The sequence below is a fragment of the Oncorhynchus mykiss genome, chromosome 24 (assembly GCF_057628025.1).
Source record: "Oncorhynchus mykiss isolate SJ-2025 chromosome 24, ASM5762802v1, whole genome shotgun sequence".
Classification (NCBI taxonomy): Eukaryota; Metazoa; Chordata; class Actinopteri; order Salmoniformes; family Salmonidae; genus Oncorhynchus; species Oncorhynchus mykiss.
This window is the reverse complement of record NC_143045.1, coordinates 8,022,430-8,049,359: the sequence shown is the minus strand read 5'-3', so window position 1 is coordinate 8,049,359 and position 26,930 is coordinate 8,022,430. Positions and strand designations below refer to the sequence as shown.

Sequence of the window (26,930 nt, the reverse complement as noted above, 5' to 3'; positions counted from 1 at the left end):
CCAAGAGACAGACACAGAGACAGAGAGATTAGTCAGGCCTGAGCTTATCAAGATGGCTTAACCGTCTCTTGCTAAGCACCTCTGTCCATCCTCTCTTTCGTCTCTCTGTTCCAAATCCCTCATATGGAAAGTTTGCCGGAGACGTTGAAATCCTCTGTAGTCTAATACAGCGCATGTGAGAAACACAGAAACAAAGAAACGGAGAGACAGAGAGCGATAGAGACTTTACTACAGCACATGAAGATGTTCAATTGCATTGTCTGAGTTCCATGATTTATCTCTTGTGTCTGTCTAAGGCCTGGTGCGAAGCCAGGCCACGACTCGCACGCGAAGTCAATTTCAACTAGAAACATAGACCTTTCAAAAGGATTTTTTTTTTTTTTTGGCGTGCAGCTGCTGTACTGTATAATGATAATGAGAAGTAGAGGATCTGTAAGAAAAAGCCTAATAAGAAGCAAATGTTCTGTATAGTATCACGGGTTTCAATGCTGGCCATGGACAGCGCACATTGATAGTGCATGACGTTACAGTATAAACAGATCAATTACCTCCAGTGACTGTGGATAATGGTTTTATTACCCGTTTGGTGTACCACCACTATTTCCTATACTGCCGGTATTTAAGTTGTGCCATAGAGTTGAAGTCTATTGGAATGTGGACGCTGGCACCATAGAAATATAGAAGTAGAACAGTTTCCCTGTTCTGGTAATTATATTTCTATGTGTGTCTAATTCCTTCCATTTCTCATGGAGTAGACACGTTGCTTGTTTAACGTACATTAAGGGGCTGGGCTCCGGGGCCCATCGCTCATATCCCGGGGGCGTCCCGTGTGCGGTGACGTTTAGTCAAGCCTGTTTAGATTCCTCCACTACGTGTGATTTAGACCTCACTGTGACCCCTGCATGCTTGCCTGGGGTCACGGCTCCCATGAAGTCCCACACAAAAGACATAACCCCTCAGCCTCTCGCACCTGACCAGACTGAGACAGTCTGAGTGCTCAGGCCACCCACCCCTTCACAGTCATCCTTGTGACACGGAGAAGTCTGCCTGGCTGGGATCCCCCTAAACAGCCCTGGATCCATGCTGTCTGCTTTTATCTGCCGTGACTCGTGTGGGAGTGGGTGGTGTTGCTGAGGATGTGGTGTCACATGAAAGAAGTTCTCACTTTTGAGAGAGGCGGTGAAGTCAGCGTGTGACGATACTCAGGGATGGGATTGGGAACACAAGGCCAGCAAGGTTCAAGTGCATATAAACATTCTCTGAATGAAGGGATCTAGATAGGTCTCTGTTGCTTTTGTTGCTGGCACTTACTGTGTAGTTACTGAAGAGGAAAACAGACCTGCAAGTGCTTAAAATCTAATGCAGAGATCGCACTCCATGAGAGAGGGATGATTATTAAAGGAGAAGAAGGAGGGAAGTGAGGAGTACCGCAGGGAAAGAGAAGGGGGAACAGGCCGTATGGAAGGTATTACCTTATAAACACAATGAAAAGAGGGGTTCAGATGTACGGACGTGGAAAGAACGGAACAGAGAGAAGTGAGGGAGCGTGTGAGTTCATTGACAGTGCGCCTCTCAGGTGACTCCCCTGTTTGACTGTAAGTCCTCGTGAAATATATACGACTGTAAAGGGATCATCTGGAGGAAACTCCTCTTTCCCCTCACGGTTCACCCTCGATCTTAGAGGATCAAATGCGCGTACTTCAAATACCAGCTTGTCGTGTGTCATATTTCACAGGGAAGAACAATACGCGTACGGTGAGGAGATCAAATCAGTAGGCGTGACTTAAAACTGGACTTTTCCCCCAGAACTCAAATATGGAGCATCTCTGTTCAAAGTCTATGGATGGAGTGTTTTCAAAATGAAAAGCTGGGAAAGTAATAAGTAGGGTTGGTTACAAGCATAACTCAAGTCCAAGGTCCTGACAGCCAAATACATTCCAGGGCTTTTGTCTTAAAGTACCAGGCCCTTCTTGTAAGTGCCAAGCCTTAATTAAATCCAACGTGAGGATACAAGTTTGCAAACATGCTGCAGCACTGCAGATGTAGTCTTGTGGAAAGCCCTTTGCTCTTGCAGATGGAGGGGAATGTCTCTGTGGTGGCATGTTCTTTGTTCCCTCTTTCTCTTTGTCTTTGTCTGTCAACAACAGGATTCCCACATCAGTCAGGGCCAGTGGCACTCAGAGACACCCTGCTCTGTGGCCATTTGGTAAAAAACCACCCATAACTCCCCTCTGCTTCCCCCGAAACCCTAATGACGCCCTCTCACCGCGGAGGGCAGCCGCGAAACAAGCCTCGTCTCCGAGGGAGGAGAGAGCGACGCGAAAGAATGGAGGGCTGCGGTTTCACTCCGAACTTTTCCCCCCGGCCGTATGAAGGCGAACTCCGGGTGTTTACAGAGCGCCTCTCTGTTTTCCTTCGGAAGAGGAGGGATCCCGAGAGACTGGCCAGTCCGGCGGCCCAGGGCCTCTCAGAGATGCAGGGAAGTTGGGCTTTGCTAATGAACTGAGTGTGACTGGGCTGCTCATCACGTCGTGTAACCTCAGATACGGGCTGATGGGACCGCGGCGAACGACACCCTCAGTTTCAGCATGCTGTCCAGGAATGTGAGGCTAGTTGTCCCTTTTGATATGTCCCAGTAACCACTAGGGACGGCCATTACATTAGCTACGTCAACCTCCATCCTCTCCTAATCGGAGTCAGAATTCAAACCGTCATCACTATCCCCACTCCCTCAAATCTCCCCTCCTCACTACTATTCCTTACCTTTTCCACACTCTCCCGCCAAGAAAATCTTTCACCGATCATTTTGATTCATTCAGATACTGAAAAGAGAGACCCTCCGCTCTCTCCCTCCGCTGACATCCACGAAGTAGGATGTTAATCAAAAGTTACCGGGTCCTGGAGAGAGGTTGCGTATGTGTTTCATAAGATGTCTTTCCATGGTGATGAGGAGGCTAGGGTGAGCTCGTGGCACGGGATCAAAGGTGAAACGGGTGCACGTGGTTATTTGACCCTTGAAAGCAAACACCCACCCACTCTCCCCTGTTAAAGGCAGTCTGATTCAGGTCTGTGTTTGTAAGGTGCGGGTGTTGTGGAGGGGGGCGGGTAGTGGGACAGCTGGAAGGGGGTTCTGGTTGGGGTTGGCTGATGTGAAGCCAAGGCTAGATGTGTCCCATCTGCATGCATTTAGGAGATCGTTTGGAAGGATCGGAAGGGGAGACATAAATGAATCCTTTGTGGAAATGGAGTTGGGATTTGGGATCCATCCCTGCCAGGATCGTCTTCAACACCAGCTCCAAGAGCCTCGGTGGAGACGGAATAACAGTCTCCAAACAAATGGGGGTGCTCAGTTCTCATGAACTGTCCTAGGCCTTGACAAACTCACATGCACTCATAAGCACTGCACAGTGTCTACCAAGCAATATCTGTGCTGTCCATTTTATATAGCAGTGTATGTGCTCTTTTGAGTAGTTGTTACATGGATGTTACAGTATTTGACAGTGATATGTTTAATAATGACTGAAAGCTGTTGTACTGATTCGTAGAGCATGAGTCCCAGGAATGTAGACAAGTTCCATGACCTCTGTGTGTTTCATTGATAAGTTTACATTACCGCACTGGTGTTCTCATGGCCCATAACTCTCTCTCTCTCTCTCGCTCTCTCTCTCTGTCTGTCTCTCTGTCTGTCTCTCTGTCTCTGTCTCTGTCTCTCTCTCTCACACACACAGTGAGCTTCTGGAGGACCTGGAGAGGAGTCCTCATGCAGCAGCCATCGCTGAGTGCTTCGTTGAGAGGGTGAGTCACCACATTGCTATGATAAAGCACAAACAACCCGTAAATTCACATTGCACATTTTTGGTGGGTATTGCGATGACCTAAACCAGTGTTTCCCAAATGGTTGGTCACAGCCAGCCCCTGTTGGGTCATGGCTTAAGACTGGCTCGCTGTGTAGGCTAATATGGTGCTTGTATTCAGTAGCTCTTTTGTTCTCTGGATGCAGAGCGCTGCTAAAATATCAAGCAAGCAGATCGTGTGAAACAAACTTTTGTTTTCGGCCAAATAGAGAACCACAGCTGTTTGAAGTGGGCCGCTGACATTGGGCAGTGTGTCAGAGGAAATGTTTGTACTTGGGCTATGTGAGTGTGTGCAGGCCCGTGACCAGGGAGATGTCGTGATTGGTTCTGGTTCTGAAGCGGTGGTGGCGGTGATCCTTCAACTCGTGTGCTCACTACAGTTGAGTGGGTCTGCACACCCTCATGGTGCTCTACTCTAGTTGTCTGGGTAATGACACAGAACCACCGCTGACTAAACAGGAACAGTGAAGGGTCCAACCAACCAGGGGAAACAGGCTCTCCTTTGTGTCGGCTGGGAGAATGGCCAGCGTCTATGTCCCTGACTCCCAGGGTACGCCTCCATATGTGGGGCTCCAGACTGACACGCCTGGCCCTGCCAAAGCCGGACCAAGACACAAGAACCAGAATCCCATTTGCGGTCCAGGATCCAAGGGTGCCTATTCTTAGTCCCTTCTCCAGCCTGTACTTTCCTCTTTGGAGCCCAAACCCTCTTATCCAGCAGGTCCCTATAGTTCTCTGCTATTGATTGGGCTACTGTTGTGGCCAATTATAGATGGCTGCGGAAATGCAGAGTACATTTGATTAAGCCATTACCGGCAAGGTTATTCTGGGTTTTGCGATGCTTCTCTGAGCTAGACTAACCTCTCTAAACAGTGTGAGAACAACGGCCCCTCGCTACCGCAGAGTGGAATGTGGGAAACGCAGTTCAAATGTGACCGTTTCTGCTTGGAATGAGGCCATACGTGCTCTTAGTTTAGGTGCAGTAAGACATGGAGTCAGCTGTAGCCTGTAACAATTCACCATCTGCTAAGCTATGAATCTCAAACCCTATACCTGCTGGCCATATGTAAGACTGAGTGGTAAAGACAAGTATACATGTATACACAACTGTTTTGGAAGGTAACATTCAGTTGACCTCACGGAACCGTTATCTAAACCTACTTAAATATAAAATGCAATTATTTTCTCATTCCTTTGCTTTCTGAGATGAGATGTTTAGATGAGATGTTTCTTGGATGAGAATACATGTTTACATAAGTCAGGGAATGGGGTTTTGCTACGAGATAGAAACAAAGTATTTATTTCTGAGTGAGACCTGGAGAATGACCCTGGTGTGAGGAGAGGTGTCACATGATCACAGGGGGTCTCTCAGATGACAGTGATTTGTAGCAGAGGGAACATGGAGACCGACGCTCGGTGTCGCTGGTCTTTCTCACCTGTCTCTCTTCTCCCCACTAATGTAATCGTTTTTTGGGGGGTTTCTCTTTCTCTTGTTTAGAGCGAAGCCTTCGACATATATACCCTGTACTGTATGAACTACCCCAAGTAAGTCACACACACACACACACCGCTATACTGATGTGCCCTTGGGGCTGTCATTCGACCTGGATCATTGCATGATAGCTATAGTGAAGTGACCTGGGGTGAGAATGGAATGAATTCAATACAGTGGACAAGTAAAGTTCAATATACACATTTTCATTTGTTATTTCAATAAGAATACAATTGTATATGATGATGGGGGGGGGGGGGGGGGGGGGGGTACAGTTGTAATCACCATCCTTTGTGGAGAGACATTAGTGAAAGGGAAATTACTTTTATGGACATTGAGCACATTTACATGCACCAGTAATAATTCCATATTAAACTGATTGTGGCAGTAGGTCAAGTATGGCATTAGTCGTGTAAACACCTCACTCTGCTGATCTTAACCGGAGTACGGTCAAAACCGAAGTAAGCATGAGCCGATTAAAACGCCTGATTTTCTGAGCCATCTTTCAAATGATTAGGACATGTAAACACCTTAATCAGCGTTCCAGCGGTGTATTTGATCTGTCCATGTGCCAGCCCCGGGTAGTGCGGGCCTCCCTCTTATGCGGCAGTGAAGTGAGTCCTGAAAAACTGAACCTATGCATCTTGTAAATAGTTTTGACATACAAATGTCCGAACTCAGAATCAAAAGGTCTTCGCAAAAAATAACATGGCCACTGTGGTAGAACGTTTATTTTGGTTAGCGATTTTCTGCACTAGCCTGATTTCAGATGTGTCATGTAAACAGGATTATTAGGGAAATCATTCTTCTTGAAATGCACGTCAACGTTTTAAACAAACTATTATGTTAACCCGACTATCCACAATAATCACATTATCGCGTGCATGTAACCGTGCTCAGGGTCTTGATTAGCTTGAACTACTCAGTGGTCGGACAGACAAGTGAAACTAGGTGAATCCAACGAAAGACGACAGTGACTGACTTAATGATCGCGGTAAAGATTCGGTCACTGCTCAATCAGGCTAATTTACAGTATATTGTGCGTGTAAAAATACAAACGCATCGCGAGCCTTTTGGAAGCAGCATCTTTCGCGCCACATCAATTCTAATCTCACGGGCCACTACTATTTGACTGGCAGATGTTTGAATAGCACTGGATCGCTGCCCGTCCTCATGAAGATGTGGTGTTCTACATGTGCTCTATATAAACAGCCTTTCATGTGTCTGTCACAGAGAACCGAATTAGATTTGTTATGAGATGTCGACGGTGCCGTGACCCTGTACCTGAGCTGTGTGCATTCATCCACTGATGTCTTAAAAAGACCACCTTCGTAGCTCAACCCCGAAAAGATGCTGTTAACAGATATCTGAGCTTTTGCCTAAGAAAGACATCACAGTCGGACAGCAAGGGGAATGAAGCAGAATGTTCTAGTGTGCGTAAATAGTTGCGTTCAGACAAAAAAAGAGGCCCCTCTGAAGGGAGGACCGGAGGCATACGCTGAACACATTACTGTACGGCTTCACCATGAGATGAAGTACTGTCTGGCATAGCGATGAGCCAACTGATGAGTCTTACTGTGGACCCCCCCTCTTCCACCCCCAACATCCACCTCCACTCCTCCTGGATCTCTTTCCCCAGCTCGGTGGCTGTTCTGAGGGACTGCATGAAGAACAAGAGCCTGGTGGGCTTCTTCCAGGAGAGGCAGACCACCCTGTGCCACTCCCTGCCCCTGGAGACCTACCTGCTGAAGCCAGTGCAGAGGATCCTCAAGTACCACCTCCTGTTGCAGGTCAGTATGGGTCATGGACTGGGTCAGAGAGACAATATGATGATACTGATCCAATACTATCAATGTCAAACTTATTCAGAGAATATGTACAACTCCTCTATATTGTACACAGAGGAAAGGTACAGGCCCCATTGTAGACTGTTTCCCTTCAATCCAAATCATCAGAAATCATCCTGTTTCTTACTCTGCACTCCTTGCCTTTATTGGTGTGTGATACTCAGCAGACCAAGGGTACAGCTAGCGAGTAAATGAAGCATAGAGATTCTGTGAAATGAAATAAGGATCCTATGTTTAAACGCACACTCACAACTCATGGCATTTAACTAGCTGTGTTTGGACACTGATCAACGACCTCGGGTTCTCTCTCCAAGCCCACTTCTGTGGTGGTTACTCTCAAGTATGGGTAGCTGCAGCACAATATGGTGTGGGTGTGTAGAAAGGAGTATGGAAAGAGAATCAGCTCATTTCAACGTTGATAAACCAGTGCGAATGAGGGAGTTATATTAACCTGAGCAACGGTGCGCTGGTCTATGGCCCCATTGGCCAGTGACATGAACGGGCAAAATCGAACAATAATCTGTGCCGTTCTATCATGTTGTCAACAAGACAGCATGGTGCATCGTCCAGAAACATACAACATCTCTTTCCCATCAAATATATGTTTGAATTTTCAAACTAGTTTTCATTGGGAAGGCAGATGAAGCGTTTTTTAAAATCAAAAGCAATCACGTTTGCATGTGAAAACACAAAATCCTACTCATTATCTACATGCTTCATCTAACCTAGGCTAGCCACTTTTGTTTTGAGGAAACTTTTCAACGGAGCATCTTAATCACACCCGGGCCAGATAATCGAATCCCTTCATTGACTGGTGCACCGGTGTTGTGCGGAGCTGCTTGCCGACATGAGGTGCTCCCCACAGTGTTTGCAGGCGGTAGCTAACGTGGCCATTTAAAAAACTTTTTTTTACCTCCTATGATTTTATTTCAAGTAGGATAGTAGCCTATACAAGAAATAACTCCTATTGAAAACCATTTAGATGTTACCTTGATACATACATACAGTCGGCAAAAACACAGAGGCACAATGCCCTTCGCTCTCGCTTGCCAAGCACTACTGTCCCGCAAGGACAGGAGGACAGGAGTTGCCTAGTAGCCAACGTTAGGGTCACAGTAAGAACACACGCATGATCAGTACTTTTAATTTTAACAATCGTCAGTTTTATAACCGAACATGTTCAATTACTGGTGTAAAACTAACAGTGAAATACAACCCAGACTCATCCTCTGGATTCAAAACAGAAGTTCAAACTCTTGCGGTACAGTAGGTGCCTTGTTACTCCTTTCCTTTCGACACACCCACTCGCCCATACTCCGGTCGCCATATTGAGCTGCAGCTACCCCCTTCTCGTTATACTGACACTAACGCTTCGAACACACCGACGGTATTATCTGGATGTGTATGTAAAAAACGCTTCACATTCCCCTTCTGCTACCATTTCTGTCAAGCCGTCTACGCAGACAGTTTGACGTATTCGTTCGATAAATCCAACATATGCCCCACACCGAACGCACTGCAACTGCCTCTGCAACGCAATACTGCAAGGCAAACGCAGCGTTTCATTGGAAATGAATGTAATTCTGGTGTACCAAAATGCAATGACACTGATGGTGTGATCGAAGCGTAATAGAAGCCTAACCTCACTATCGCCCCCGTGTGGCAGGAGCTGGCCAAACACTTTGATAAAAGTGACCCTGGCTACGAGGTAGTGGAGGATGCCATCATCACCATGACAGCCGTGGCCTGGTACATTAACGATATGAAGAGGAAGCAGGACCACGCCGTCAGGCTGCAGGTATGGACCACCAGTCAGGGTCTGTCCAGTCACTCACTACAGCTGTTGTCATTGAAAATATAACAAAGAAGTTAGCTTTTGTTGCTGATCATAATCTATGACCCTGAACTGGCTGTAGAGGTCAGAGGTTAAAAGTCAAAAAAGGTTAGAGGTTGTAGAGGTCTTTGGACACCTCAGTCTCCACTACATCTGGAGGTCTTGGGACACCTCCGTCTCGACTACTGTTTTTGAAGATCAGAGGTCAAGCTGAGGTTAACACAAACACTGTTTTTCTTTTGACTCTGGCAGGAGGTTGAGAGCTTGTTGACCAACTGGACAGGTCCAGACCTGAGTGGCTTTGGGGAGCTGGTGTTGGAGGGAGCCTTCAGGGTTCAACGGGTCAAGAAGGAGAGGGCATTCTTCCTCTTCGACAAGATGTTGCTTATCGCTAAAAAGAGGCTGGAGCATTTCATCTACAGCACCCACATATTTGTGAGTGACTCGCGGACACCGGAATGAATTGATCAGATTATTGTGTTTCTGTAAATGCTAGGAGCATGTATCATTAGAGATGACGCCTACACCAATCAAAAAAGTAGCATGTTTTCGTTTTTGTTGCTTGATTCTCTATCATGTACTGACATATTTCCCCTCCACTGTCGTTCCTCTCGTCTTTCACTCTCCCCTTTCCCTCATCTCTCTACCCTCCTCTCCATTCAGTGCTGTAACCTTCTTCTCGTAGAAACCATGAAGGACCCCCTGTGTTTTAAGGTGTCCGATCAGACCATCCCCAAACAGCAGCACATTGTACAGGTACGAGTAAACCACTATCAAATTACAAGTGAACCACTATCAAAGAACAGGACATTGTATTGTGTCAGGCCAGTGTACTTGAACTACCCCCCTACCCATGTTACAGACCAAAAACCAGGAGGAGAAACGCCTTTGGCTGCACTACCTCAAGAGGCTGATAGTGGAGAACCATCTTGCCTCTCTACCCCAGAAGGTAAGGCTTATTGTACATTACTGTAAATGTTGCCGATATGAATGGCAATACTTTTCAGCCAATATAACACTGAAGGCTGTGGCTAAACTGAAACAGAGAATATTGTAATCACTCTGTTAGGATGTGCAGCCACCTTGTGGCTGTTTATAGTTACCGCAAACACTGTCACAGGTTGAGCAATCGTTGAAATACCCGGATGTATTTTTCAGGCAAGGCAGGTACTCGGTGACAACTTCTGTCAATGTGAGTTTCATGTCATTTCAAACCATCATACATTCATACACCTACACTTTGCACTTTCAATTTACACTGTATTTGACACCAATTGTGCACAGTTTACAATCATGCACAACTCAGTAACTCGCCATTTTATTTTTCACAGCTCCTCAGTTTGATCAGGATCGTTTAAAAAAATCATCTCCAAGATGTGATGAATACCATCGAGGGAGACGCCAATCAGGTCAGGACAAGCCATTCTTACCTGTAATGCACCTAGTGTCTAATTTGTGTGTGAACGACTTTAGGTTTTTAGTTCAAAACACTTTTATTTCTGTTGGATATCTTTACTGGTTTGAAGCACATTTTTTACCCCAAAGTTGGATGAGGGTAATGGCTTCTTCTTTGTCATAAATCTAACAAATAACAAAGTTAAATTAGTTAAATTAATTATGTGTGTGTGTGTGTGTGTGTCCAGAGCCCCCAGAGTTCATCTACACCCCAGAGAAGGCCAAGAAGAGCCTTCCCCTGCTTCTGGAGGGGAACCTGTCCTATCGCCGTGGCAGGAGGCAGTCTGGTGAGACTTCATGTCTATAGACCAGGACCTATCCACAAAGCGTCTCAGAGTAGGAGTGCTGATCTAGGATCAGTTTAGCCTTTTAAATCCAAATGAATAAGATTATATGGACAGATCCTAGATCAGCATTCCTACTCCGAGACACTTTGTGGATATAGGCCCAGGGCCCACATACATCTAGAGCCTCAAAGCAGAAATGCTTATCAAGGATCAGTTTTGCCTTTTAGATCATATTTGAATCAGATTATATGGACAAGGAGGACCTGATCCTTGATCAGCACTCCTACTCTAAGACGCTTTAGGAATCATTCACTGCACAGGACTTGGACTAAACATACAGAGCTTGAAAATATGAATTCATAAATGTAATAATTGGAAATGACTAATTCTTAAATGCTTATGGCTGTTTCTTTCCAGCTCCAACTAAAGACTTGGAAACAGCATATCATGGTGAGATTTTTCTTAAAGGATTCTTGTTTATCTTGTTTCCTTGTAGTGCTTCAGTCTGTCAGGGCTGAAAGATTTGGTATGTTTTTAATGGAAAGTAAACACACCCTTGTTTGTTTCCCCCAACCATTCCTATCTTCTCATGGAATCCAGTCTCTTCAAAGGTAAGCTTGATTCAGACTGGTTTTGCCCCTATCCACCCACAACTGTCATACACATCAGATGATATCTCATTTGCAAGAATAGTACATGAGTAGTACACCTTCCCTTCCTGACATTCTCCATCTCAGTGTTGATGTTCATGTCCATCTCCACAGGCTGGCAGCGAGGGGGAGCTGTGTCCTGGGGCAGATAGCCTGGGATTCTCAGGCAGCACCAACACCCTGGCCTCCTCTGTGATGGAGGTGGAGGATGAGGCAGAGTGTCCGGACCCCTGCCTGGGCCTGGAAGAAGAGGACCTACCCCCCCTGAGTGCCCCACCCACCCTCTCCATCACAGAGGAGATCATGCAGTTCATTAACCAGAGCCGCGTGCGAGAGGGCATGGCCAAACTCAAGCCTGACATAGTATGGGTAGGCTATACTCTCTTTCACAATTCACACACTATTAAACAGCTGCCATGGATTTGAAGCAACCTGTGTCACTTGTCTAGTCACTAGACGTCAGTGTCTAGTTTTATGAGCTATCAATTTAGTGCTACATTACTTCCCCATGTACGTATAGTAAGAGATGCGGGGATGACTGACTTTTTTTGTGTCTGTTTCTGTCTCTCCACAGGATTCACCCCTGGATGAGTCTCTGGAGGACCCAGCAACTGAGCCACATCCATGTCCACTTGCTCAGCAAGGAAATTACCTGCTGCTTGCTTCCCCTGCTTGCTTCCCCCATCCCAATAGTCCAGAGGAGATAACAGTGCAACTGGAGGGGAGCAGAACTAAAATGGAAGACCAAACTCTTCCACCATGTCTGTCCAGGGAATCCTCGGAGGAGGGTGGTTGTGAAGAGGGAGAGTCAACACCATTGCCAGCTGATGTTATAGAGGAGAGGCCTCAGGAGGAGAGCACATCAGCCAAAGAAACCGGGACAGTTGGGGAAAGAAATGCATCAGAGGTGGAGGACGAGCAAACGTTTGAAACCTCGACGCCACTCTCTCCTGTAAACCTCCCAGACGAAAGAGAGAGGGAGAAGGAACTCTGCTCTGACCTCCCCAACGAGGACAAGCCCCCAGAAGCTCATCTCTCTGTCCCAGAGCACACTGTACAGAGCCCTCTGGCGCCCAAGAAAGAGACCCAGCTCACCAAGTCAGACAGGCAGATCATCGAGAAGATCCGCAGCTACTACGAGGCGGCTGAGGCCGAGGCAGGAGAAGCAGGAGAAAGTGACAGCAGCCCCACCCCCAGGAGAAACAGCTTCTCCCTCATCATCCCCACTGGCCTGGTCAAAGACTCTGTGTCCCACTTTGCTGTCTTTGGCCACCAGGACAGCCTGTGTGACTCGGAGAGCGGGCGCTCCGATGGGGGGGCAGAACCAGAGCCTGAGTCAGAGCTCCCCTCTCCTCTTCCGTCAGTTCCTGACCAGGGAGAGGGAGCCCTCAGCCCAGATTGTTCCTCCACTTCTGCTGCTGGTTCCCAGGAAGACCACAGCCAGGCACCAGGTCAGGGTGAGCCTGCTCTGGAAAAATGTAGCAGGTTTGAGCCAGGGAGTGAGCTGCCCTGCACAGAGCTGATGAATGATTGGAAAGAGAAGGAGAAAGTAGGAGCCCCTGTTAGCACAGAGAGGGAAATCATTCCAAACCTGTCAACAGACAACACCAAAGAGCCCTCATTCAGCGACGAAGCAGCCAAAGTGATCACAAAAGACCAGCAGGTAATCAACAGCCACGGTGATCCAAGTGATCTGGACTCAGAACCTAAAGAGGCCCAGAAAGTCTCCACTGTCCCTCCACCTACAGGTCTTCATGACAGTAAGACCGCCCCAATGTCCCAGGCTGGGTGGGGTAGAATCAGAGACAGGAGCTCCGTCACTGGGAACCTAGAGGGCCTACCCAGCCAGATCAAGGTGGGCCGCTGGTCCCGCCACTGTAAGATGGTGTCCTCCAGCCGGACCCTGTACGAGGGGGCAACGGTCGCAGACGTGGCGGGGATAGGCCTGTTCGAGGCCAGCCCCGGTGATCCATGTCTGGTGGAGAACTCAGAGAGAATCCTCAGTAAAGTTCAAATGCTGGCTCGAATGTACAGCGCCAAGGCCAGCATCATGAAGGTGCCACTTCACCACAAGAGAGTGTGTGTGGGTCATGCACCGTGGACCGGTACCACCAGGCACAGCGTCCCTCCTCAGGCCCAGCAGCATCAGGAGGAGAAGATTACAGTAAAACGAGCTCAGAGCCATTCCACTGGTCAGTACCTTTAGCATCCTGTATAAATGGCTATGATTTGATTAGATAGTGTTGTGGTGAGGATATGTAAAGACTTGTTGGTGTCTTATTGTTGAATTTGAGTTGTTTTAGTAAGCACTGCTAAATAATGGAAGAACACATATAAACTGTGATTTACCATGTTTGATAGTGAAAGTAAAGCCTTCATATGGTTGGTCAGGAAACACAACAAATAAAACATGACATGCAAAGACTCCATATTGTTTATCAGTGAATGACAGTGTTTAGGCTGATTTTATTTTTTTTATTTACAGGCTGCCAGGAGATGACTTCAGTTTCCTCAGAACCCCAGCTCTTTGGCCACATCCTTGTCAGTGAACAGCTGTCCCCCACCTACCGCCAGCAGGAGAACAGCTGCGCCCTGACCGGACCCAGGGACAGTGTTTCCAACCTGGAATCCACATCCATTGCCTCTCCCCCTTCCTCCCCTCTGACTACCCCACCAAAAACCTCTCAGGTTAGGCCTGAGGAGGTAGTGACTACTGCTCTGGAGGGGAAGCTTATGGAAAACCAGTCTGAGGAAGTAATCTCAGGAGCTGAGATGCGGAGGCTTCACCCCAAGAGGGCCTCCCCAGTCCAGGAAGGCCCCATCCAAGGGGTAGGGATGGAGTTTCCAGCTGATGGTTATCCAAGGACCCCAGAGAGGTCTGTGAATCTCAGCAGGACTTGGGCCGAGCAGAAAGGACATAATCTGTACTCCATTCGGGAAGATCCTGCTCTGGGGGCAGCAGCAGCCGCTTTAGCAGGCCCATGTGGGAACAAAGACAGGTCTCCAGGGGTTGGAGCTGCAGAGGAGCTGCTGAAGATCATTCAACAGCAGGCTCCAACTGAACCAGAGACAAGCCAGGTGGTGAAGCCAGACGAAGCCAGTTTAAACACCAAGATAATTCCGCCTTATGTGGCCGGTGGGGCTGAGAGGGGGAGCTCACCCCAGATGGCCCCTGGTCATCAAAGCGAAGCTGAATCCACCAAAGCCAAGTCACAAGATGGCACTCTAGATGATCGGGATGTTTCACCTGCGGCACCAAAGATTTCCTCTCACATCTCCGACACATCTCCCACACAACAGAGGTCCATCTCTGGGCTAACTGAGGGGTCAAACCCCTTAGTGTGGAGTCCCACTCAGTCGCCTATGATTGAACCCATGCAAGTCACACATACATCTGGTCAGAGAGTCAAGGAGTGTCAAGTCCCAGAGGATTCCAAAGGAAAAGAGGGGGACATGGTTCCCCGTCCGTGGTCATCGCTCCAAAGCCTGATGCCTACACCTCCGCCAGGGGTGCAGTCCTCTGACTGTCTGCCTAAGTTCACCAGCCAAAGACCACCCAACCTGCACCTGCCCACTACCAAGGGCAGAAGGAGCCTTCCTATGAGTTGGAACGGATCAAACAACGCCACACTCCCCAGCCAAAGGTACAGTATTTAATAGGGCTTAATACTGTAGTAACACAATTTCACCGGTCCATAGCTTCATTCTTCCACTAAGAGTTCTTGTAGAATAATAGGCAGAATCTACTACATACCCTAAACCGATTTGTGAAGGTAATGGGGGTCAAATGTAAAACTGGAGAAAGATTAAAGGAATACGCCTCTGACCGGAAGTGTGCAAATACTGTTTCCTGTTTCTCCACTACGAGTTCTGAAAGAAATTCTATGAATCAGATAAAACAGTGTTATTCACAGAGTAGATGGAAAGAAAGCATTTTACAGTGCCTTCATAAAGTATTCATACCTCTGGACTTATTCCACATTTAGTTGTGTTACAGCCCAAATTCAAAATGGATTAAAATATATTTTTCTCTCACCCATCTACACACAGTACCCCATAATCACAAAGTGAATACGTTTTTAGAAAATTTAGCAAATTTATAAAAAATGAAATGCAGAAATATCCAATTTACGTAAGTATTCATACCTCTGAGTCAATAGATGTTAGAATCACCTTTGGCAGCAATTACAGCTGTGAGTCTTTCTGGGTAAGTCTCTAAGACCTTTGCACAACTGGATTGTAGAATACTTGCTAATTATTCTTTTTAAAATTCTTCAAGCTCTGTCAAGTTGGTTGTTGATCATTGCTAGACAGCCATTTTCAAGTCTTGCCATTGATTTTCAAGCTAATTTAAGTCAGAACTGTAACTAGGCCACTCAGGAACATTCAATGTTGTCTTGGTAAGCAACACCAGTGTTTTAGGTTATTGTCCTGCTGAAAGGTGAATTTGTCTCAGTGTCTTTGGAAATCAGACTGAATTAGGTTTTCCTCCAGTGTTTTGCTTGTGCTTAGCTCTATTCCGTTTACTTTTTTTTTTTTACTCCCTAGTGCTTTCCAATGACAAGTCTACCCATAACATGATGCAGCCACCATGCTTGAAAATATGAAGACTGGTACTCAGTGATGTGTTGTGTTGGATTTTCCCCAAACATAACGCTTTGTATTCAGGGCATAAAGTTCATTTCTTACCCACATTTTTTGCAGTTTGACTTTAGTGCCTTATTGCAAACAGGATGCATGTTTTGAAATACTTTTTATTCTGTACAGGCTTCCTTCTTTTCACTCTGTCATTTAGGTTAGTATTGTGGAGTAACTACAATATTCTCTTATCACAGCCCTTAAACTCTGTTAAATCACCAAATGCCTGAGTGGTTTCTTTCCTCTCTGGCAACTGAGTTAGGAAGGACGCCTGTATCTTTGTAGTGACTGGGTGTATTGATACACCATTCAAAGTGTAATTAATAACTTCACCATGCTCAAAGGGATAGTCGATGTCTGCTTTTTATTTATTTTTATCCATCTACCAATAGGTGCTCTTTGCGAAGCATTGGAAAACCTCCCTAGGCTTTGTGGTTGAATCTGTGTTTGAAATTCACAGCTCGATTTAGGGACCTTACAGATCATTGAAATCATGTTAAACACTATTATTGCACACTATTAGTCCATGCAACTTATTATGTGACTTGTTAAGCAGATTTTTACCCCTGAACTTATTTAAGGGTTTGAATACTTATTAGCTCAAGACATTTCAACTTTTAATTTTGTATTAATTTGTAAATATTTCTAAACGCATAATTCCACTTGTATATAATGGGGTATTGTGTGTAGGCCAGTTACACAAAATCTACATTTTATCAATTTTAAATTCAGGCTGGAACACAACAAAATGTGAAAAAAGTCAAGGGGTGTGAATAGTTTCTGAAGGTACTGTAGATGCAAAGTATGTGAGAAGGCCCCTGACATGGAAATAACTGTGTTTTGTCATGAATGTCCAGGTCGTATCGAGTGGGAAAATGTTCAACAGTTCCTATTTGACTGTATATTAAAAAAATATATTTTGTGTACATTGCAGCTAAGAGCTCAATTGTGTATACAAATGTACAAACGTACTATCAATGTAGCTTATTTTCACAAGACTGAGTAATCGCTGCCTGCACTCCTCTCCTCTCAATTCTGCTTCTCCTCAAGTCAAGTTTTGTGGCAGTGGCATTAATCAGTCCCTCTAGGGTTTCACAGGGATTTTTAGTGATAATATGCATGGCAATATGCGATGATTTAGTTGAATTTGTAGCGAAAATGCACTGACGAGGAAAACAGTTTGTTAACATGTGGCTTGATTGAAACATATTATGTGGTGAATGTGCAATGATTGGTTGAAATTCCGAGCACTCTTTTCGTACTGCGTTGATGGGTCAGTTCTATGCGATAAGATTGTGATGATTTGGTTTTTCTATGCTGAAATAGTGCGGTGATTGGTCAGATTTGTAACCCCTCGCATATTGTGTGTGAAATTGTTGATTTTGCATAACAAATTGCCATCACAGAATCCTGGAGGGACTGATTAATGAAGTCTATTCATTTCCTCTTCTCTATGCTTTCCTTTGGTTATAGACTACCACCTTCTCCACTGAGGTCCAGAGAGCCAGGTCAGGATCCATCACTCCCATCCATCCAAGCCTCTGGGTTGTCCCCCGTCAGACGGCCTTCCTCCCAGCCCTCACTGGAGAGATCAGCCACCATGCTTCCAGGCATTGGCCAACCCATGGATGCCAAGCCCCCCTCTGCCTTCAGCCCCAGTCTCTACCAGCACTCTCCCTCCCCCATCAGGGGACTCCCCTGCTCCTCTCCCACCCCTTCTGCCTTGACCAAGTCCCTGGCTGCCTCCTGCATCAGCCAGTCCATCAGCCAGAGTCTTGCCAAGAAGAACACTCGCCTCCAGGACCATGCCACCCCTCACCCAGACAGTCCAGCCCCTCTGGCTCCCGCTCCCACTGCATCCCCACTCAGGATGAGGTCTCCCTCCCCCAAACTCACCTCTGGCCCTAGCGCCCCCCCTCTGAGTCCTGGCTATGCCCATGCTTCCTACACCAGAGATGGGAGCCAGCCACCTAAGTGTCCCCCTTCCCCTCTCCGGTCTACTTCAGTCCGCTCCAGCCCATGCGCATCCCCAGCCCCAGCCCTGTCCCCCCCACCGTATCGCAGCCAGCACTCAGTCTCCCCAGCCCCCCCAGTCAGCCTGCATCACACCGCCTTTTCCTCTGCCTCTCCACGGCCCAGGCCTGCTGTCCTACACCAGCCACGCCATATTGGTTTGAATGGAAACAGTAACAATAATAATAACAATAACACCACTAACGGAGGATGGGTCGCGAATCACCGGAAGCCACCGTTAGCGAGTGCCAATAGTATACCCCATCCCCATGATCCTCTTTGGAGTGGTTCTACTCACAATCTCAACAGGGTGGCAAGGCCCTTCTCTGTCTCGGAGCCCAGCTCACGAGTGCAGTCCCCATCCCCTTCTCCCTCCCCATCTCCATTCAGCAGGATCTGCTCCCCTCCCCCAGTCCAGAATCATACAGGCCCCCTGATGAACAAGCCCCCCAACCCTAGAAGCACCCGGGCAGGAGGGGCTTGCCCCTTCAATCACCTGGGCCTCTCCCTGGAGCTCCCCAGGGCCTCCTCAGCCTGCTCCTCAGGCATAACCTCCCCCCCGCCCATTGGGGTTCCTGCCAATGTCTGGGGAGTCGCCGCTCCTCAGCCACGGAATGCCAAATTGGCATTTCCTTTCTCCTCCATTGCCTCACCCACATGGATAGATGTTTATCCCCCCTCCATTCAGAGAAGCTCCAGCACCACCTCCCCTCCCCCATCTGGTTTCTCCCCATGCTCTCCAACCCATTCTCAGAACCTGCGGAGGACCAAGGGAAGCAGCCTGCCCTTCCTTAGCCTGGCTGACCAACCACCCAGTCCAGTCAGGAATGGGAGGGGGTCTTGGGGAGAGAGCGAAGGGTGCAGGTCTGTGGGTGCGGAGCAGGAGTCTGGGTTGATAAGCCCCCGAGGGGGATCCTGCTCCTACAGTGGCTCCCCATCCTGCATCAGCCCCGGGGCCTTGTCCCCTGTCAGACTGGCCCCTGGGAAGAGCACCCACGGCGAGCAACACTTCACCAGCATTGCCTGGCCCGACGTGCGAGAACTCCTGACCAAGTATGACAGTGGGGACAGCCCTGACCAGAGTGCTCCGACCTCCCCTGTCTGGCCTCAGGATGAATGGGGTGACCCAGACCTTGGGGAGGACAGTTGCCGGAGCCACCTGATCTGTGCCTATGTGCCTCGGGCCTCCCCAGCCCCAGACACAGGTGCGCCCATCCAGTACCCTCACAGGAGTGAGCCAAAGCCAGAGGACACCTCCTCAATGCAGGCAGCCAGAAGGACTCTAAAGACTAGCTATGCTACCACTGTGAACCTGCAGATTGCTGGCAGTGGACGTATCACTTCCTTCAGCAACACCCAGGTGAGCCTGAACCAGACCTTATCCCCCGTGGTAGACAGCCAGGGCAGACGGAGGGTCAGCATCAATGCCTGCAACTTTACCCTTCCCGTTCCCCAGAACTGCAAGAGGCTGTGAGGGGCTACGACTGGGCGACCTCCTCCAAGGTGCCTTATGCCTCAGTGAAAGTCTAAATAGGCACTTTACCCTGAAACAGTGGTGTTCATAGGGATCCTATGAGATATAACTCCAGGTAATATGGTAAAGAATTACATTAGACTTAATTGGACAGTAGACTGAATCACCTGTTCTTTCAGATGACAATCTGACAATGTCAGGAATTCTGCAACCAACCCCACATATCACCGCCCGGCCACCTAGATCACTGTCCAACAGGACACCGACTGAACCCACAGACAAATTAGTTTGCCAGTGTTGTTTTTCTTAGTCTTTTTGTTGTTTCAAAATCAATTCTGTTTATTCTGTTCAACAAAAGAAACAATGTCTTGTTTATCAAACTCCTGCGTTTGTGCTTGTGGCTGGCATGGTAAAAATGGTCCATTCTTTTTTATTTTTTTATTTATGAACTAGTCTTATTTTGTCTGCATTTCTGGCACTTAATTGTATGTCTTTATTTTGCACAATGTCCTCAGCTGTGTGCGTAGTTAAGACGTGTCTGTGAAGGTAGCTTTTATTTCAGACCAAATCACGATGTTGATGTTTTTATGTGTTCTAACCTATGTAGTTTTACCAGTGGTTCATGTTGAAAAAATACATGATTTATTTGGTTACACAAGAGCAGAAAATAAGGGAAAATAAGAGCAACAAATTTCAGGGAAAACAAAGTGCAAGAAAATGAATGGTGACTCGACCAACATGCATTTTTATTGCTACACAACACATTGTCTTCAGGCTACATTGGCCCGTTTTGATAGCATAGGCCTAACTACTTTTTTAAGTACAGTATTTAAATATCAGATTTGAAATTGTGTGAACTCCTGTGGTCAAAAGACTCAAAGAACAACCACTGTGTCTATTACTGATGTGCATTTCAGTTATTTGTACTCCTATAATAATAAAAAAATATTAAAGACCCTTTGATGTTGTCTGTCTCCTTTATAAATCCTCCAATTATACATTATGATATTGATTAGTCAACATCCTGGAAAACATAGCTATTGTTGTGGAAATTCACCACCTCTCTATCCCTGATTGAGAATCATACCTGGCCAAAATATAGAAATAAAGAAACTAGAATGCCCACCCTAGTCAATGCCCACCAAAATAGAGAATAAAAGGCTCTATATGGCCAGGGTGTGACAAAAGCAAAGCAGTGCGACAAAAACAACACAGAGTTACACATGGGATAAACAATTGTACAGTCAATAACACAATAGAAAAATCTGTATACAGCGTGGGCAAATGAAGTAAGGGGGTAAGGCAATAAATAGGCCAATAGTGGCGAAGTAATTACAATTCATCAATTTACACTGGGATGATATGTGCAGATGAGGATGTGCCGGTATAAATACTGGTGTGCAAAAGAGCAGAAAAGCAAAACAAATATGGGGACTTGGTTGGATGGGCTATTTACAGATGGACTGTGTACAGCTGCAGCAATCGGTAACCTGCTCTGACAGCTGACGCTTAAAGTTAGTGAGGGAGATATAACTCTCCAACTTCAGTGATTTTTGCAATTCGTTACAATCATTGGCAGCAGATATCTGGAAGGAAAGGCGGCCAAAGGAGGTGTTGGTTTTGGTGATGACCAGTGAAATATACCTGCTGGAGCGCGTGCTACAGGTGGGTGTTGCTATGGTGACCAGTGAACTGAGATAAGGCGGAGCTTTACCTAGCAAAGACTTATAGATGACCTAGAGCCAGTGGGTTTGGTGACGAGTATGTAGCGAAGACCAGCCAACGAGAGCATACAGGTCGCAGTGGTGGATAGTATATGGGGCTTCGGTGACAAAATGAATGGCACTGTGATCCAATTTGTTGAGTAGACTGTTGGAGGCTAATTTTGTAAATGACATCGCCAAAGTCAAGGATCAGTAGGATGGTCAGTTTTACGAGGGTATGTTTGGCAGCATGAGTGAAGGAGGCTTTGTTGTGGAATAGGAAGCTGATTCTAGATTTAACTTTGGATTGGAGATGCTTAATGTGAGTCTGAAAGGAGAGCTTACAGTCTAGCCAGACACCAAGGTATTTATAGTTGTCCACATATTCTAAATCAAAACCGTCCAGAGTAGTGATGCTAGTCAGGCGGGTTAGTGGGGGCAGCGATCGGTTGAAGAGTATGCATTTCGTTTTACTAGCATTTAAGAGCAGCTGGAAGCCACGGAAGGAATGTTGTATGGCGTTGAAGCTCGTTTGGAGGTTTGTTAAAACAGTGTCCAAAGAAGGGCCAAAAGTATACAGAATGGTGTCGTCTGCAAAGAGGTGGATCATAGAATCACCCGCAGCAAGAGCGACATCATTGATATATACAGAGAAAAGAGTCGGCCCAAGAATTGAACCCTGTGGCACCCCCGGAGGTCCTGACAACAGGCCCTCCGATTTGACACACTGATCTCTATCTGAGAAGTAGTTAGTGAACCAGGCGAGGCAGTCATTAGAGAAACCAAGGCTCTTGAGTCTGCCGATAAGAATACGGTGATTGACAGAGTCGAAAGACTTGGCCTGGTCGATGAAGACGGCTGCACAGGTCTTTTATCGATGACGGTTATGATATCGTTTAGGAGCGTGGCTGAGGACCAACAGTGACCAGCTCGGAAACCAGATTGCATAGCGGAGAAGGTATGGTGGGATTCGAAATGGTCGGTGATCTGTTTGTTCACTTGGCTTTCGAAGACTTTGGAGAGGCAGGGCAGGATGGATGTAGGTCATATGTAATCAAGATGGCGCCGATAGATAGAGCAGTCGTGCTTCTAGCTCCTAAGCATCTTTGCAGTTTTTTGTTTTTATGTGGTATTCCTTACATTATTAACCTAGAAAATCGTTTGTGTTGTTACATACAACCGGAAAAAACTTTTGGATATCAGAGCGACGGTAACTTACCAGCATTACGACCAGGAATAAGACATTCCCAAATTGGATCCTTTATTCGAACCCCTAGGACAATTGAACTGATCCAAAACAATGCCGGCGGAGAAGAGGTAGTCCGACTCAGGAGGCATGCACACCACCCACCACTTCCAAGTACATTACTTGCTAATGTTCAGTCTCTGGACAATAAAGTTGACGAGCTCAGGGTGAGTATCTCCTTCCAGAGACACATCAGGGATTGTAACATACTCTGTTTCACGGAAACATGGCTCTCTCGGGATATACTGTCTGAGTACATACAGCCAGTTGGGTTCTCAGTTCATAGCGCAGAATTGAATAAAGATTTCTCTGGGAAGAAGAAGGGCGGGGGTGTATGTTTCATGATTAACTACTCAGTGTGATTGTGATAACATACAGAAACTCATGTCCTTTTGTAAACCCAACCTAGAATACCTCACAATCAAATGCTGACCGTATTACCTCCCAAGAGAATTCTCTTCCGTTATAGTCACAACCATGTATATTCCCCCTCAAGCCGATACTACGACAGCCCTCAAATAACTACACTGGACTCTATGCAAACTGAAAACCACATATCCTGAAGCAGCATTTATTGTTGCCGAGGATTTTAACTAGCTAAGCTAATCTGAGGAAAACACTACCGAAGTTCTACCAACACATTGACTGTAGCAAATCTGATCGTGACTCCATTTTTCTCCTCCCTTCCTATACGCAGAAACTCAAACAGGAAGTACCTGTGCTACGGACTATTCAATGCTGGTCTGACCAATCGGAATCCATGCTTCAAGATTGTTTTGATCACGCGGACTGGGATATGTTCCAGGTAGCCTTTGAGAATAATATAGGTGAACACATAGATACGGTGACTGAGTTTATCAGGAAATGTATAGGAGATGTTGTACCCACTGTGACTATTAAAACCTACCCAAACCAGAAACCGTGGCTAGATAGCAGCAAACGAACAAAACTGAAAGCGCGAACCACCACATTTAACCATGGCAAGGTAACTGGGAATATGGCAGAATATAGACAATGTAGCTATTCCCTCCTTAAAGGTAATCAAAAAGGGAAAACCTCTGTACAGAGACAAAGTGGAGTCGCAATTCAATGGCTCAGACACGAGACGTATGTGGCAGGGTCTACAGACAATCACGGACTACAAAGGGAAAACCAGCCACCGCAGACAGTGACCTCTTTCTTTCGGATAAGCTAAACACCTTTTTCGCCCTCTTTGTTGATAACACAGTGCCACCAACATAGCCAGCTACCACTGACTGTGGGCTCTCCTTCTCCGTGGTCGATGTGAGTAAGACATAAGCGTGTTAACCCTCACAAGGCTGCTGGCCCAGATGACACCCCTAGCCATGTCCTCAAGATATGTACATACCAGCTGTCTGGAATGTTTAGAGACATATTCAATCTATCCCAGTCTGCTGTCCCCACATGCTTCAAGATGTCCACCATTGTTCCTGTCTCCAAGAAAGCATAGGTAACTGAACTAAATGACTATCGCCCCGTAGCACTCACTTCTGGCATCATAAAGTGCTTTGAGAGACCAGTCAAGGATCATATGACCTCTACCTTACCTGACACCATAGACCCACTTCAATTAGCTTACTGACCCAATAGATCCACAGACGATGCTATCGCCATCGCACTGCACAGTGCCGTATTCCATCTGGACAAGAGAAATACCTATGTAAGAATGCTGTACATTGACTATAGCACAGCATTCAACACCATAGTACCTTCCAAGCTCATCATTAAGCTCGGGGCCCTGGTTCTGAACCCTGCCCTGTGCAACTGGGTCCTGGACTTCCTGACGGGCCGCCCCCAGGTGGTGAAGGTAGGAAACAACACCTCCACTTCGCTGATCTTCAATGTGCATGCTCAGCCCCCTGGTCTACTCCCCGTTCACCCATGACTATGTGGCCACGCACGCCTCCAATTCAATCATCAAGTTTTCTGACAACTCAACAGTAGTAGGCCAACAATGACGAGACAGCCTACAGGGAGGAGGAGAGGGCCCTGGGAGTGTGGTGCTTCAGGAAACTGCAGAGAGAGCACCCCCCTATCCACATCGACGGGACCGCAGTGGAGAAGGTGGAAAGTTTCATGTTCCTCGGAGCACACATCACTGACAAACTGAAATGGTCCACCCACACAGACAGTGTGGTGAAGAAGGTGCAACAGCGCCTCTTCAACCTCAGGAGGCTGAATAAATTTGGCTTGGCACCTAAAACCCTCACAAAAGTTTTACAGATGCACAATTGAGAGCATCCTGTCGGGCTGTTTCACTTCCTGGTACGGCAACTGCACCACCCATAACCACAGGGGTCTCCAGAGGGTAGTGCGGTCTGCCCAACCCATCACCGGGGGTAAACTACCTGCCCTCCAGGACACCTACAGCACCTGATGTCACAGGAAGGCCAAAAATAGATCACCAAGGACAACAACCACCCAGCCACTACCTGTTCACCCCGCTATCATCCAGGAAGCGAGGTCAGTACAGGTGCATCAAAGCTTGGAACCAGACAGAAAAACAGCTTCTATCTGTAGTCCATCAGACTGTTAAATAGCACCTTAGAGGCTCCTGCCCTCTATATATATATATATATATATATATATATATATATAGACTTGAAATCACCGGCCACTTTAAAAATGGAACACTTGTTACTTTAATCATGTTTACATATTTTGCATTACTCACCTAATATGTATATACTGTATTCTATTCTACTGTATTTAGTCTATGCCGCTCCGACATTGTTCGTCCAAATATTTATATATTCTTAATTCCATTCTTTTACTTTAGATTTGTGTGTATTGTGTGTATTTGTCACGCCCTGACCTTAGAGATCCTTTTTATGTCTCTATTTTGGTTTGGTCAGGGCGTGAGTTGGGGTGGCCATTCTATGTTTTGTGTTTCTATGATTTTCTATTTCTATGTTTTGGCCAGGTATGGTTCTCAATCAGGGACAGCTGTCTATCGTTGTCTCTGATTGGGAACCATACTTAGGTAGCTTTTTTTCCCACCATTCTTTGTGGGAAGTTGACTTTGTTTAGGGCACATAGCCTTTAGCTTCACGGTTTGTTTTGTAGTGTTTATTGTTTTGTTTTTCTAAATAAAGGAATATGTACCCTCACCACACTGCACCTTGGTCCTCCTCCTTCAACAGCCGTGACAGAACTTCCCACCACCAACGGACCAAGCAGCGTGGTAAGGAGGAGCAGCGTGTAATGGACTCCTGGACATGGGAGGAAATCCTGGACGGAAAAGGACCCTGGAGGCAGGCTGGGGAGTATCGCCGTCCACGGGAGAAACTGGAAGCAGCTAAAGCTGAGAGGCGACACTATGAGGGAACACGGCTGGCAAGGAAGCCCGAGAGGCAGCCCCTCCCCAACATTTGGGGGGGGGGCACACGGTGAGTGTGGCAGAGTCAGGTTGGAGACCTGAACCAACTCCACGTGCTTACCATGGCGGGCGCCATACTGGTCAGGCACCGTGTTATGCGTTGGAGCGCACGGTGTCTCCAGCATGCGTTCTTAGCTCGGTGCGCTACATCCCAGCTCCCCGCCTCTGCCGGGCTAGGGTCACCATCCAGCCAGGACGGGTTGTGCAGGCTCTTAGCTCGAGACCTCCAGTGCGCCTCCACGGCCCAGTGTATCCTGTGCCTCGGCCAAGGCCTCCTGCATGTCTCCCCATCCTGGTGAGTCCTGTGCCTGTGCTAAGAACTAATCCTCCTGTATGTCTCCCCAGCCTGGTGAGTCCTGTGCCTGCTCCCAGAGCCAGGCCTCCTGTGTGTCTCTCCACTCCAGTGATGATCCATGGCACGAAGCCTCCAGTGATGATCCATGGCAAGAAGGCTCCAGTGATGATCTATGGCACGAAGCCTCCAGTGATGGTCCATGGCACGAAGCCTCCAGTGATGATCCATGGCACGAAGCCTCCAGTGATGGTCCATGGCAAGAAGCTTCCAGTGATGATCCATGGCACGAAGCCTCCAGTGATGATCCATGGCACAAAGCCTCCAGTGATGGTCCATGGCACGAAGCCTCCAGTGAAGATCCATGGAACGAAGCCTCCAGTGATGGTCTATGGCACGAAGCCTCCAGTGATGATCCATGGCACGAAGCCTCCAGTGATGGTCCATGGCACGAAGCCTCCAGTGATGATCCATGGCAAGAAGCCTCCAGTGATGGTACATGGCATGAAGCCTCCAGTGATGATCCATGGCATGAAGCCTCCAGTGATGGTCCATGGCATGAAGCCTCCAGTGATGGTCCATGGCATGAAGCCTCCAGTGATGGTCCATGGCACGAAGCCTCCAGTGATGGTCCATGGCAAGAAGCTTCCAGTGATGGTCCATGGCAAGAAGCTTCCAGTGATGGTCCATGGCACGAAGCCTCCAATGATGATCCATGGCAGGAAGCCTCCAGTGAGGAGTCATG

At 47.1% G+C, this 26,930-nt stretch overlaps 1 protein-coding gene across 2 annotated transcripts in view; it reads left to right on the top strand.

Moving 5' to 3' along the window:
* The window catches only part of LOC110503626 (uncharacterized), a 58,754-nt gene extending 38,250 nt beyond the window's left edge, over nt 1–20,504 (top strand). The window contains exons 5-19 of one of the 2 annotated variants that reach the window (XM_090218179.1): nt 3,729–3,795; nt 5,353–5,399; nt 6,986–7,136; nt 8,860–8,991; nt 9,280–9,462; nt 9,691–9,783; nt 9,890–9,976; nt 10,186–10,219; nt 10,359–10,436; nt 10,671–10,769; nt 11,187–11,218; nt 11,513–11,788; nt 11,994–13,611; nt 13,905–15,063; nt 17,531–20,502. In XM_090218179.1, the coding sequence (XP_090074305.1) occupies nt 3,729–3,795; nt 5,353–5,399; nt 6,986–7,136; nt 8,860–8,991; nt 9,280–9,462; nt 9,691–9,783; nt 9,890–9,976; nt 10,186–10,219; nt 10,359–10,436; nt 10,671–10,769; nt 11,187–11,218; nt 11,513–11,788; nt 11,994–13,611; nt 13,905–15,063; nt 17,531–19,544 (6,070 nt within the window). In that variant the 3' untranslated portion in view covers nt 19,545–20,502. Of the gene's footprint in view, nt 1–3,728; nt 3,796–5,352; nt 5,400–6,985; nt 7,137–8,859; nt 8,992–9,279; nt 9,463–9,690; nt 9,784–9,889; nt 9,977–10,185; nt 10,220–10,358; nt 10,437–10,670; nt 10,770–11,186; nt 11,219–11,264; nt 11,381–11,512; nt 11,789–11,993; nt 13,612–13,904; nt 15,064–17,530 lie in introns of those variants that run through there. The other variant, XM_036961129.2, reaches the window with a different exon arrangement.
* Nucleotides 20,505–26,930: the final 6,426 nt, after the last annotated feature.